The sequence below is a fragment of the Aphidius gifuensis genome, linkage group LG3 (genome assembly GCF_014905175.1).
Source record: "Aphidius gifuensis isolate YNYX2018 linkage group LG3, ASM1490517v1, whole genome shotgun sequence".
NCBI classification, from domain to species: Eukaryota; Metazoa; Arthropoda; class Insecta; order Hymenoptera; family Braconidae; genus Aphidius; species Aphidius gifuensis.
In genome coordinates, this window is record NC_057790.1 from 18607158 (window position 1) to 18620205 (window position 13048).

General features: G+C 25.5%; 5 protein-coding genes across 7 annotated transcripts; 2 read left to right on the plus strand and 3 right to left on the minus strand.

The window, feature by feature from the left end:
• Nucleotides 1–102: 102 nt before the first annotated feature.
• LOC122852428 (polyphosphoinositide phosphatase) lies at nt 103–3617 on the minus strand. Of its 2 annotated transcripts, XM_044152217.1 has the most exons (4): nt 3442–3617; nt 3177–3345; nt 2886–3108; nt 103–2800 (listed from the first exon to the last, which is right to left on the minus strand). In XM_044152217.1, the coding sequence occupies exons 2-4, from the start codon at nt 3258–3260 to the stop codon at nt 306–308; spliced, it is 2802 nt and encodes a 933-aa protein (XP_044008152.1). In that variant the 5' UTR covers nt 3261–3345; nt 3442–3617; the 3' UTR covers nt 103–305. The 2 variants fall into 2 exon arrangements, with proteins under 2 accessions (XP_044008152.1, XP_044008151.1); XM_044152216.1 differs by lacking the exon at nt 3442–3617 and having other exon boundaries at nt 118–2800; nt 3177–3414.
• Nucleotides 3618–3675: 58 nt separating this feature from the next.
• On the plus strand, nt 3676–4709 carry LOC122852430. Its single transcript, XM_044152220.1, has 3 exons — nt 3676–3806; nt 4232–4378; nt 4444–4709. The coding sequence occupies exons 1-3, from the start codon at nt 3732–3734 to the stop codon at nt 4582–4584; spliced, it is 363 nt and encodes a 120-aa protein (XP_044008155.1). The 5' UTR covers nt 3676–3731; the 3' UTR covers nt 4585–4709.
• Nucleotides 4710–4974: 265 nt separating this feature from the next.
• LOC122852431 (ubiquitin-60S ribosomal protein L40) lies at nt 4975–5938 on the minus strand. The gene is made up of 3 exons (XM_044152221.1): nt 5817–5938; nt 5408–5608; nt 4975–5299 (listed from the first exon to the last, which is right to left on the minus strand). The coding sequence occupies exons 2-3, from the start codon at nt 5595–5597 to the stop codon at nt 5100–5102; spliced, it is 390 nt and encodes a 129-aa protein (XP_044008156.1). The 5' UTR covers nt 5598–5608; nt 5817–5938; the 3' UTR covers nt 4975–5099.
• A 207-nt stretch (nt 5939–6145) lies between these two features.
• Nucleotides 6146–6924, minus strand: LOC122850992 (EF-hand calcium-binding domain-containing protein 1-like; the record flags this gene model as incomplete). The annotated part of the gene is made up of 2 exons (XM_044150036.1): nt 6734–6924; nt 6146–6663 (listed from the first exon to the last, which is right to left on the minus strand). Coding segments are annotated over exons 1-2 (645 nt in total), but the record flags the coding sequence as incomplete, so codon positions are not given.
• A 402-nt stretch (nt 6925–7326) lies between these two features.
• On the plus strand, nt 7327–12915 carry LOC122852432 (coiled-coil domain-containing protein 170). 2 transcript variants are annotated; one of them, XM_044152222.1, is made up of 11 exons: nt 7327–7690; nt 8716–8808; nt 8916–9047; nt 9135–9593; nt 9666–9810; nt 9874–10247; nt 10339–10482; nt 11217–11380; nt 11511–11619; nt 11923–12329; nt 12408–12915. In XM_044152222.1, exons 1-11 carry the CDS (start codon nt 7598–7600, stop codon nt 12553–12555), a joined length of 2268 nt encoding a protein of 755 aa, XP_044008157.1. In that variant the 5' UTR covers nt 7327–7597; the 3' UTR covers nt 12556–12915. The 2 variants fall into 2 exon arrangements, with proteins under 2 accessions (XP_044008157.1, XP_044008158.1); XM_044152223.1 differs by having other exon boundaries at nt 7334–7438; nt 12408–12757.
• Nucleotides 12916–13048: the final 133 nt, after the last annotated feature.

The following is a 13048-nucleotide window of genomic DNA, read 5'->3' on the forward strand; positions in this document are numbered from 1 at the left end:
CCATCGAATTATATAATTTATTTGTAAAATGATAAAATATAAGTATTTAATTGTCTTAATTTTTTTTTTAAATGAAAAATTTACTCAATTTATCAGTAACTCACTTTTGTATTGTCATTTTTTTTTTTTTTTTTTTCTAAATAAAATTGCATTAATGTATTTAATAAAAATTTTTATTTAGATATTTAAACATAATTATCATAAACAAGTATTTTATTAGCTTAAATAACTAACTTGAAAAAAAATATATATATATTTATTTATGTATAAAAAAAGAAAAACAATTCAATGAATAACAAATTAAATTAAAATGGTTCCTTGCTTGCAATACCCAGTGACAATTTTTGTTGATTTTCATATTTTTCATAAAGCTTTAAATCATTTGGTGAAGGTTGAAAACCACCATTTTTTCCTCTCTCAACATACTGCTCATAAATAGAAATACTATAATCTTCAACTCTCGGTAATTGAATTTTAATTGGTGCAATATCTGGAAATGTTGCAAGCTGTACCATTCGAAATCTTGCACTTGAATGATCACTTGGATATATTGCATTTTTACCAATCATAACAAATCTTTTATACAAAACTAAATCAGTACGTCCTGGTATTGTTGGTTCAGTACCATAAACATCTTTCATTGATGGAAATAAATTTTCAAATGTCATGTATTCATTTGTTTCTCTCCATGATAATGATTGTGAATCAATTGAATTCATATGATTATTATTATCATCATCATCAGAACTACTATCAATTGATGAACTTGCACTTGATGCTGTTGAACTTGTTGAACTTTGTCCAGTCATTGATGGATTTTTAATATTAACAATTTTATTTGTTGATGTTTCTTCACGTCTTCTACCAGGACGTATTCTAACAGCAAATGGACTATAATTTGTTGTAAAATGTGGCATAAAATCACGTATTGAATGACTAACTTGATATGCATATAAATCTAATAATGGTGTTAATTCATATGGTCTATAATAATCATAATAAATATCAATCATTTCTTCTTGTGTATTATGTACTTGTATCATTTCTGTACATGATTTTGTAACTTGATATAATGATAATGGTAAACATTTAAGCAAATCATCATCATACCATTGTGTTAATAATTTTTTTCTTTTATTATATATTACTGATGATTTATGATGAAGATAATAATCAGTTAATAATTCCCATATTTGTGGTTTACCTTCTTTTGGTATAAATAAACCCAAAAATAAATTCATTGTATGTTGTTTTTCTTGATCAGAAAATGTATTACTATAATAACGACTTAATGTTTGCATAATATCATTACCTTGACTTGTCCATGGTGCTGTTTTACGATATGTTTTTATTCTATGAACAAGTTGTGAACCACCATATTGTAATGCAAGTGTATCACCATGATCTTCATATAATTCTTCAAGCATTCTAACACAATCAGAATCAAATTCTAATTTTGGTTGACCAAGTACACCAAGTGCACATAATTGATAACCTAATGCACATTTACCAATTGCAAACTGTGCTGTATTTGTTCTATCAAGACAATCAACACAATTTGTACGTATTATACCAGTTTGTAATGTTCCTTTTATTTCAATACTATTATTATCATCATTACTATTAATATGATTATTATCATCATAATTATGTAATAATGTATTATTTAATTTTTTTAAATTATTATTATTATCAAAAAAATTACTTTGACATGGATATTTATATTGTGATTGAAATATACCAGTTTTAATAACAGCATTATTTGCAATATTACCTAATCTACCCATGACATTTGCTGTTTTACCTTTATTCATTCTGGCCATATCAAAACTAATATATTGTATATGATAATCAATTGGTAAAAATTGATTTAAATATTCAACAGCAGTATCAAGTTCTTCACTTAATATACTTTCATGTTTTTTTTTTTCACGTTTTTTAACTAAATTTAATATTATTATTGGTGTACCATAACGTTTCATTAGTTCATTAAAATGATAACTTGAAATTTCAAAATATGGATCAGCAAGATCATATGATATTGTTGGTTTTGGTACCATTTTACTAATATCTTGACTCCAATTACCTGGTACTGAACCACGCATTTGTACAAATGAACTAAATTTACCATTATGTAATGAACTAACACATGAATCATGTACAATTTGTTCTGTTTCAACTTCATTTGCAACATCACCATCATCATTTGCACCACGTTTTAAAAATCTTGTACCAGCATAACGATTACTACGACGTGCTATTAATGTTATATATATTGATTTACCAAATATACTAACATTTGATTGACCAATAAAACCATGTGTTATATACATTATCCAATCATGATGTAAATCTTTTTCAACTGGTGATAATAAATGACTATTCCATACAAAACGACGATGTGGATTACTTCTTATTCCATAATCAATTATTTTTTCTCCATATTCATTTTTATGATTATCTTTTCTTGTTGACCACATGTTAAAAAAATCAGCACTTTCATCAGTATTATTGTCTTTAAATAAATCTGATTTTATGTGTTTTGGTGGAGCAAGATTACTTTGTAGTGTATGAGTTATATCATAAGAATAACTAAAATAAAAATTACTACTTAAATCAATGCTTTGAAACATCTTGACATATCTCTGTTCATCTTGATGAAATATTCTAACTGAATCATTTGGTATATAAATCATTGATGTATCCTCAATTTTATATATTGTATGATGACCAATTGCAGCAACACGTCTTCTTTTTGTCACTAAAATTATGTAATATCCTTCAAGGAATCTGATAAATCCTGTAATAAAATATCAATCATTAATGTTAATACGAATAAAGAATGAACATAAACAGTTTTATTATTTAAGTAGAATTAATGTTACCAACGATGCCAAATGCTGATACAATCTTCGTAACACCACTGAATTTATTTCTCTGTGCTCTATTACGATTTCCATCATCAATCATATTTACCAGCTCTGCAATTTCATTCTGATTATATTCTACTTTGTCGTCTACAACAATTAAATCTTTTGGCTCCATTCTGTCAATTTTTAATACTCGAAATCGTGACAGTGTGTTATTAGATCCCATCAGGTAAAATCTCTGATAAATAATAATAGTAAAAAACATTAATTTTATTAAATTATTGATATTAATTAATAATTACTTACAGATTTTGTTTCATAGAGTGCTATTTTCTGAATTGATGATATTATTGGATGAAAATTAATAATTGGCGAGCTTTTGTTGTCCATTTTTTTGTTGTTGTTAATTAATATACTAGGTAACTAATAAGATGTTTTTGTTGATCTCAATGAGATAAGCTGCAGCTGGATCCAACTTGAAAACAACAACAACAACAACAACATAACATTTGTCAACATATGTGTGTCAAATTTTTTTTTTTCATTTAATTTATCATTGGTTTATACTTACACGTGATCAATGTCTAATAGCCAATTGAAAATTTATCACAATTTGAGTAACACTTTTTTTTTTATTTATTTAATTAACACTAAACTGATTATTTAAAAAATAAATAAATAATTATTGTTCATATCTAAACAAATAGTTAAATTTTGTATCTATTTTTTTATTTAAATATATATTTTGATTTCACTTATATATTTTTTTTTTTCTAATATTTGTCAAGAGCATGCGCATGAAAATTGATATTTTGGTAAATTGCGCAAGAAGCTAAGGCAACAAATAACAATCAAGGCAAAATGCCATCCCACCAGTTTGATAAATTTACTGGACGTTTAAAAAATTCGACAAATTTTCAACCACTTTCTCCAATTGTAAGTTAATTTTATAAACATATTAATTAATGTAAGATAGTCGATTAAATATATACAATTATTGTCAATTTGTATTTATTTAGTATTTAATTATTATTGAGTTATGATGAGACTCTGTCTGGGAATTTAGCCAAACAGAAAAGTTACACAACCATAATGGTGGACAGTGTTATTTAATTATCAAATTTATTTATAAAAAATATATACTCATTAAAATTATTGTCAATAAATTGGTCTTGTATAATGAAAATTCGATAAAATAATTTGCTTTAAATAATTAATGTCAATTAAAAAGTAAAACATAACCTATAATTTTGGGACAAAATGTCATGAACAATATTGACTTTGGATAATTTATAAAAATTTTCAATGTCAACAAAACATTGTTATTGTAAATTTTAATAATTTTTTAAATTAATCAACAGGCACCGGTACCTCTGCAACAAGCAGAACCACCAAAAATGATTTGGGATTCAATAAAAACTAAACCAGCTACAATTTTATCTGGTCCACAAGCAGCTAACATGTCAACTTGTTGTCCAAGAGTTCTTGCAAATCAGAAAAAATTCCAGGTAAATAAACAAATTAAAATGTCATGTTATAAATTGATTAATTAAATTAAAAATTATTTTTATAGCCACCAAATTACATGGAAAAAGAAGTATGGAAGATGGGTGGACGTAAAGACAAGGTTCTTTTTGGCATTACATGTGCATTGATGCTTTATGGATTCGTTGATGCTGGTGAATTTGTTTGGAGACGTATGTGGATTAAATAAATCAATAATTTATATTAAAACAACAATTACACTCTGTTGAATTGTAGAGTCAATGTGAATTATTATTAATGAATTATAGAGATTGGAAATATTTAAAAATCAATAAATAAATTTGATCAGTCTAATTGTTATTGTTAATTAAAATAATATCTGGCAATTTCATTTAATATATAATAAAATCCAATTAATAAAAATATTTAAGATGTTTTTTCTTTGTTTAATATTAATAATTAAGTCGTCGTTGATAAAAAAAAACTAGACCTAATCAATTTTAAATGGTCTGATCCAATAATTCAACTTGAATTAATTGAGCTCAAAGTAAACAGTTAAATATTGTTTAAAGTAAATTAAAAGGTAGGTTTTTGTTTAAATAAAAAAAAAATTACAGTATAAGTTTAAGCTTGATTTATTAGTTATTTGAATTGTCACAAACAATTATTCAGATGTTGACAAAAAAGCAACAAATACTCTAGCTTTTTTCTTTGTGATATAATGTTTGATAGACAAAAAATTATCTACTTCTTCAAGACCTTCTTTGGGCGGATGTTGTTGGTGTGTCCACACTTCTTTTTACGACAATTTGTTGCTCTTGGATGAAGACGAGCATAACATTTACGACAGATCATTTTGTCGCAGTTGAATTTTTGAGCAAGAAGTTTAAGACTTGGCTCAATGTCACCACCACGAAGACGGAGTACCAAATGGAGGGTTGACTCTAAAAATAATTGACAAAAAATTATTATTAAATGAATATAATCATCAAAATTAAATGGATAAACAGAAATTGTTTATTTATTATTTATTTATAATATGTAATTTTTACCTTTCTGAATGTTATAATCTGAAAGTGTACGTCCATCTTCCAATTGCTTTCCTGCAAAGATCAAACGTTGTTGATCTGGTGGGATTCCTTCCTTGTCTTGAATTTTAGCTTTGACATTTTCGATTGTGTCAGAAGCTTCAACCTCGAGGGTGATTGTTTTTCCTGTAAGTGTCTTGACGAAAATCTGCATCTTTGCTCGTTCTATAATAAAAAGAAAACCACGTTGTTTAGTACACTATTTAACCTCAAATTTTTTTTTTATCACACCAACAAGCCACAATACACTCAATTAATAATTACAAAAAATTAATTTATATACAGCAATCACATTAAATTAATCAATCATAATATTATTTAATGTTTAAAAAATTATTTAAATAATTTAATTAATAAATAAATTACCACTTACGGTATTAACAACGTGTCGTTACAAAAATCTCTATGAAAAGAAATAAAAATCAATGTCGTTTCCGCCAGTTTCCGCTTGCTATGACCACATTTATACACCATCAAAGACACGATAACCTGTTGGAATTTCGTTCTCTACAACAAGCGCCACTGTGGAATTTTTTAGAATTTCCAGATAAGAATTCAGTTGGTAAAAAAAATTATTGCCAATTTGAATTTAAAAAAAAATAATTTTATGATCAATATATAAATAACAAAATATATTACGAAATACGAAAATTACGAAATATTATAATACGAAATTTATATTTTTTAAAAATCATGTGGTTGTGTTATTGTTGTTAAAAATGTATTAGCAGCTTGACGTGATGGAAAAACAGGTCCCATACATTCTAAAAGTAATCCATCACGTTTAACAGCTGTTGTAAAATCTTGTTCAGTAATTTTACCATCACGATCAACATCAATTGTCTTCATCATAATTTCAATAAAATCTCTAACAGCATCATCTGGATCTTCATCAGGACCAAGATTAATTAAACAACCTCGTAACATTGGAAATATTTGTTCTCTTTTAATTTTATTTGTTCGCACTAAATCATAAACATTGTAGGCAAAATTAATTTTTTCATTTAAATTACCACATAGTAATATTGATAAACCCTCTATCCATTGATCAGCATTTAATTGTAATACATTTTTTACATCAATTGCTGAAAATACTCTGTCAACTAATAAATGACGTATATTTTCGGTATAATCTAAACCAGCATGTACAACATCACGAAATGTAGTTCTAGCAATTGGTCCAAATTTTTTTCTAATTGCACGATGAACAAGTGCCAATGCTAAATTAATATTAATCAATTAATTATTTAAATTAATCATTATTTATTTATCAAGAAAAAAAAATCTAACCTTCTATTTCATTGATGTTAAAATGTGTACGTTTTGTTAAATCATTCAAAAGCTTACGATTTTTTCTAATATAAACTATTTCTTCTGATGCATCGTTGAGCAAATTAATCGGTAAATATCGAGGCATAATTTATTCAAATTAATTTTATATATATACTTGTTAATTTGGGTATAACAAATATGAAAGTGGATTAAATTTTTTTTTTGAGTTCTCTAAATTAAAATAAAACAAACGAAAGCTTTTAAAATATAAAGAAACAATTTATTTTGCTTTCTTTTAATTTTCGTATATTATTTTTGCGCAGCCGCTTGTGGAAAAATATAAAAAAAAGGATTGCTTTAATATCTTCTGTTGATAAAAATAAGCTGTTTGTTTAAATCATGACTCTGACGATTTGAAACTTTAAAAAATAGAAAAATTTATAATAAGATAAACAATTAAGATGATATATCAATATTATTTTGTGTATAATTATAATTAAAAAAAAAAAAAAGGAATAATAATTCAAGTTGTTATATTTGTTCGATGGTGTCGCTACAACCTTGAGCTTTGTATGTTGACATTCAATGGGGAGCGAGGCCAACACTTACAATCTCATTATTTTCCTCGAGACGATACGATAAATACGCGTTTTAAAATTATTTTCATTAAGAATATTATATTTATAAAATCAACATGTTGAACAAATACATAATCATTATAAGGTATTATTTTTTTATCAATATCAACAAGTGTATATTGGCTTGTTTGATAGCTGTATCAAGAAGAGTTTGATTTATCACATAAATTGAAAAAAAATTTAATAAATAATTTAATTATTATCAAACTATAATCAAAAAAATAAAAAGGAAAAAATATACGATATGGCGAGTTCTGAAGATTCAAAAGATAAACTTGGTAATGCGGATGAAGATCTACGGATCTTTGAGACGTTGTGCATATCATCACCAGATAAGGTTCATTTTATATTCATCAATTGCACTTTATTGATTTTTTTTCTTCAATATAAATTCTTCACTCGAAAAAATATATAAAACCACCATCATATTTTATACATAAAAAAAAAATCAAAACAAAATACACATAATAATATTTATTTTTTATGTTAAATGAAAAAAACTATTATCAATTTAATTTTTTTTTAATTATTGTTATATAAAAAAATAATTTTTCTTTGTTAGAATTATTATTTGATATTTAGTTAAGCTTCAAAGAGGGAATATTGACCTGATAGAGACCAGGGTTTCGTTGCCATAGAGCTTAATCGATTTTTCACCTGCAAGAACTTAAGCAAGTGTATATATCCATCATCACAATAATAAAAAATAAAAAAATGAATACAAAGACCATAAAATAAATAAACAAATAAAAAACAAAAAAAAACAATTTATAAAATCATGATAGATTTTTTTTTTTATTGATAAAATTTCCTTAAAATAGATTTTTGATATTTAAAATTACGTGATTATTGGTTCAAGTTGATAAAATATTGGTTGTACTATATGTATGACCTCGTGTCTAGTACCGAGTATTTCATCACGAAATGCCCTATCACGAATCTATGCTATAACCGATTTACATTGTCTATATATATATATACTTGTATCGTTAAGAATGGGTTACTTATTCTGCGCCTGTGTCATCTTTATATTGTTGCAATTTTCATATAAACAATAGACCAGTCTCAATGATGCACCACACATGTGGCAATATTACACAATAATAAAAAAATTAAAATAATTATATAAACAATAAATAAGATGAAAGATTATCATCTTTTCAATTAATCTGTATTTTAACAATTAATTTTATTTATAAATTAATTATTCGTTATTTTTAAATAATTAAATTTTTTCTAATAAAAATTTATTTTAATGATGACGTTATATTGTGTGATTTGGAAATTTATATCAAAAATATAGGTCATATTGATTAAACAATTATTTTTTTATTGAAAAATTTTTATATATATATTTTCAAGTTTGAAGCTGATGATATGTCGCACGATGTCACGACAAGTTTAAAGAGTGAATTGGCTGCATTGGAGTACAAACGGGATCGTCTTACCAACGAGGTGAGTCACCTTGATTATTATAATTTTTTCATTCATTAAAAATATATACTACAACTTTTAATTAATCGATTAATGAACTTTCATTTTTATATGATTTTTTTTTTTAGCTTGCAGAAATGAAAAGTACAGTGAGATCAAGAGATCAAAGAATTTTGGAGCTTCAGGTTGAAGCTGATCAACTTAGAGAACAATCTGCTCGACAAAATTCAATTATTTGTAGTTTAAAAAAAAGAATTCAAGTAAAAAAAAATTCGTTAAAAAAAAAATAATGTTGTTTTATAAAATTAAAAAAAAAAAAAAATTAATGAATATATTATTAAAATTAGGATTTGGAAGAACGTGAAAGAAATCTTTATGCATCACATGGACGTAATGAAATAACACTTCAAAGTTTACAACGTGATATAAAATATCATGAAGATAAACAACGTGATTATGAAAAAAAAATATGTCAACTTGAGCATAATTTAAGTGAAGAAATTGATTTAAAAGATCGTACACGTTTAAATTATCAAGATTTAGTTCGTCGTCTTGCTCATGCATTAAATAGTGAATTTTGTGATAATACAAATCATAATCCAGATATTGTTATTCACAAAGCAGAAGAACTTGTTCAAGAAGTTAATCGTTTACGTAATAAAAGTACAAATATTGAAACACACATGACAGCTATTGAAATGGAATCAAAAACTACTCGTGATACATTGGAACGTGTAAATATTGATAAAGAACAATTACAACGACAAATAAGTGCACAAAACATTGAACTAGATCGTATTCGTCAAGTAAAATATTTAAATATTTTATCATTATAAATTAATAATTCAAAGCTGTACTTGTTTATTATTTTTTTTTAGGACAAAGAATGTCTTGATATGCAATACCGAGCTGCTGAGAGAGAAATAAATGAACTACGTGACAAATTAGTCAACACAAATCGTAATTTATCAACTGCAAATTCAAATATTTCAAATTTAGAAGTTATTAATTGTCAACTTAGAGGTAATAATATTAAATTAAATGAATATTATAATAATTTTAATAATATATTTATTTATTTAACAGATGAATTAAAAAATCGTGATGAAAAAAATCAAAGAATTCAAAATGAATTACGACACTTTTTAGAGTCATTGGCTGTTTTGTTAAGTGCACCAAATAGATTTATTGAATCACATGAAAATTCAATAAAAGATAGAATACGTGAAATATTAGCTGAAAATAAAGATCAAAATATAAAATTACAAAATTGGAAAGAAAAAGCAAATTCAGCAAATGAATCAATTAATCGACAAACAGAATTAGTTGAAACAAGTATTATTAAAATGAGAAATTTAGAAGATGATAAATCATGCTTAGAAGCTAAAATTCATAAATTAGAAACAGAATTAACAAATTGTGAATTAACAAAAGAATCATTAAGACGTGATAAACAAACTGTAACTAAACATTTTTTTTTTTTTGTTTTATTAACTAATAAAAATATAATAAACGCGTGAGAATATATTTTTTTATATTTTTTTTTTCTAGTTTACAATATTTCTAGAGCGGCTTGGTAAAGCAATGCAAATGGATGAAATATCGCAAGAAATTGGCCTTGACCTGCAGACCGAGGCTTTGTTGGTGCGTGCTGAACAACTGGCAAGACTCGAAACCGACAAACTTGTTGACAAGGTAATATTCATCTACACAATAATATAAATAACCAAAAAAAAAAAAAAAACGAATTAAATTTACATAAAAAAAACAATGACAATATAATAGTTTGAGGATAAAAAAAAGTGACAGTTGTGGAATCAAAACTGGCTAAAGAAATAATGCTTAATGACCTTGCTGTTAATTTATCATTTATTTTTTTTTGTCTTGTTTTTTAAATTTTAATGTTTGTGCGTTTGTATATTATTTTTTTTTCCCATATATTTATGTGTAAATTCACAGCTCGTCTTCAACTATACAACATTCCCCAGGATTCAACGTGAGCGATCATTTGAGCTTCCTTGTCTAAAAGAAGTAAGCCCGTAGGCTTCATCACATTGACATGATAAAAGAAAAAAATTATTTAGATTGTTTTAATGTCCTTGAGTGAAGTTTTAAATTATTTAAAAAATTTAAAAACCATAATTTTACTATTTACATATTGTATATTGTTAAAAAAATAATAAAACATTTGTATTTTTCTTTTTGAAACATTCACTACAATTTATCGCATTAATCATAAGCTTCACTCAAGTATACAATCAATTTTTTTATAGATAGTCATACAATAATTGCATTCACTGTATTCCCAATTTGCTTCTTTCAATATCTATCTAGCTTGCAGTTTAGAATTTTAGATAATTATTATTTATATTAATAATAATATGAATAATTTGATAATAATATTTTGATAATATTTTTAATAAAATAAGACTTCAGTGGTTTATCAACTTCAACGAAGAGTTAGAACACTTCGTGAACAACTTCAACGTCGAGATCTTCACTTGGATCTTTTGAGAAGAAAATTATCTCTACAAGAGGATGGCGTGAGAATAAAATCAATGCTTCAAGCTGAACGAGATGAAGCAAATTTACGGTATTATATACATGAATTTATTAAATTATTCAAATTATTTTGTCATGTTGATAATGATATAGTTTTTTTTTTTTATTGTATTATAAAAAAATTTATTTTTTTTGAATACATAAACGATGGAATCACGCAGTGCAAAAAAAGCGATGAAGCAAATAGACCGTTTACAAGTTCAAGTGGCCGAGGAAAAATCACGGAATAGAGAACTATCTGCTCAGTTAACCGAAGCTGCTGATTACAAGGTAACACATAATCATAATAATAATTAATATGAATGTATATATATTTTTTTTTTTCAAATAACATACTCTTAATTTTATTATTCATTTTCAATTTCCCCTTTGTGTTAGTTTTTTTTTTTTAAACAAACAAACAATAGAAAAATATTTCTTTAAAGAAAAAAAAACAACAGCTATTTATATAAACTATGAAAAAGTTGTTAAATAATTTAGATAGAAAAAAAAACAAAGAAAATTATTATGTCTGACTGTTTATGGTCCATTTCTATTAGCAAAAAAATGTATTTTGTTGAAACTAATTAATAGATTGCCGCATTGGAAAGAGGTAGAAAAATTGAAGAATTACAAAAACGACTTGTTGAAAGTGAAATGTTAAGAACACGCTATGGTAGAAAGTTGACAATGGTTAAGGATCAAATACGTACAACAACTGAGAGTGCTGATCAAGAAAGATCAATAAATGATCATTCACTACAATTATTAAGAGATGAATTGTCACAAGTTAAACAAAGCTTAGCTGAAATAACAAGAAGAGAATCTCAATTACAAAGTTTTCGAGTATCAGTTGCAAAATTATTATCAGAACCAATTTGTACACCTGACTATGAGATAATATCGCGTTTACAAAAAATGGTATCAGCTCATAGAGATTTTACAATGTTATCAAGAAGATATGATGAACCACTTGAAACAAGTCCGAGTCGTTGTACGAGGTAATTTTGACTTTACCAAATTTTCTTGTTAAATTTAAAAGAAAAAAAAAATTAATTTGTTATATTATTTTTGTGCAGTATTCATCCAGTACATTCTGTTCATCCACCAAGATCACCTGGCTCTCGATGCACAAGATATGATGATAGTGGCTTTGCAGATCCTCCTGATCTTCACGAAATTGATGATGACTACAAAAGACCAGTTCGTAGCAGTCTTCTTCCTTGACCTCGGGCCAAGTTTACCTTTTAAGTCTCACCGACCACATACGACTTTTTTTTAAAATAATAAAAAAAAAAAAGCATTATACCCTCGAGTATTATTTCATGGAATTTATAAAATATATATGATGAGATTTTTTTTTTTAGAAAGCCCTCTTATATTTTATACAATGACATCCATCAAATCATTACTCAAATCATCAAAGTTACCGAAATTTGTTTTTTTAATAATTATTTTTTTAACTTGTAAAGCATTCGTTTATGGAAAAGTAAACGTCAGTCATTTACAAAAATTTAATTATCATCAAAAAAATAACAATATAGACAGAAAAAAAAAAATTATACATCAATAAATAAATGATGAAAAATTAAATGGCTTTTTTTGTTTTTTATCAATAATTTCTTTTGAAATTTGATGTATATAGTATTTAAATATTGTCTTTTTTTAAAAATTTTTTTATCGTCGATTTCTTTTGGGCGTTGCACAGGATATGCGTGTG

Coding starts and splice junctions, on each gene's coding strand:
- LOC122852428 (XM_044152217.1), bottom strand. CDS start 3,260: ATGGACAACAAAAGCTCGCCAATTATTAATTTTCATCCAATAATATCA. Junction 3,109..3,176: donor CACTCTATGAAACAAAATCT/GTAAGTAATTAT, acceptor ATTATTTATCAG/AGATTTTACCTGATGGGATC. Junction 2,801..2,885: donor ATCAGCATTTGGCATCGTTG/GTAACATTAATT, acceptor ATTTTATTACAG/GATTTATCAGATTCCTTGAA.
- LOC122852432 (XM_044152222.1), top strand. CDS start 7,598: ATGGCGAGTTCTGAAGATTCAAAAGATAAACTTGGTAATGCGGATGAA. Junction 8,809..8,915: donor GGGATCGTCTTACCAACGAG/GTGAGTCACCTT, acceptor TTTTTTTTTTAG/CTTGCAGAAATGAAAAGTAC. Junction 12,330..12,407: donor AGTCCGAGTCGTTGTACGAG/GTAATTTTGACT, acceptor ATTTTTGTGCAG/TATTCATCCAGTACATTCTG.
- LOC122852431 (XM_044152221.1), bottom strand. CDS start 5,597: ATGCAGATTTTCGTCAAGACACTTACAGGAAAAACAATCACCCTCGAG. Junction 5,300..5,407: donor AGATTATAACATTCAGAAAG/GTAAAAATTACA, acceptor AATTATTTTTAG/AGTCAACCCTCCATTTGGTA.
- LOC122852430 (XM_044152220.1), top strand. CDS start 3,732: ATGCCATCCCACCAGTTTGATAAATTTACTGGACGTTTAAAAAATTCG. Junction 3,807..4,231: donor TTCAACCACTTTCTCCAATT/GTAAGTTAATTT, acceptor ATTAATCAACAG/GCACCGGTACCTCTGCAACA. Junction 4,379..4,443: donor CAAATCAGAAAAAATTCCAG/GTAAATAAACAA, acceptor TTATTTTTATAG/CCACCAAATTACATGGAAAA.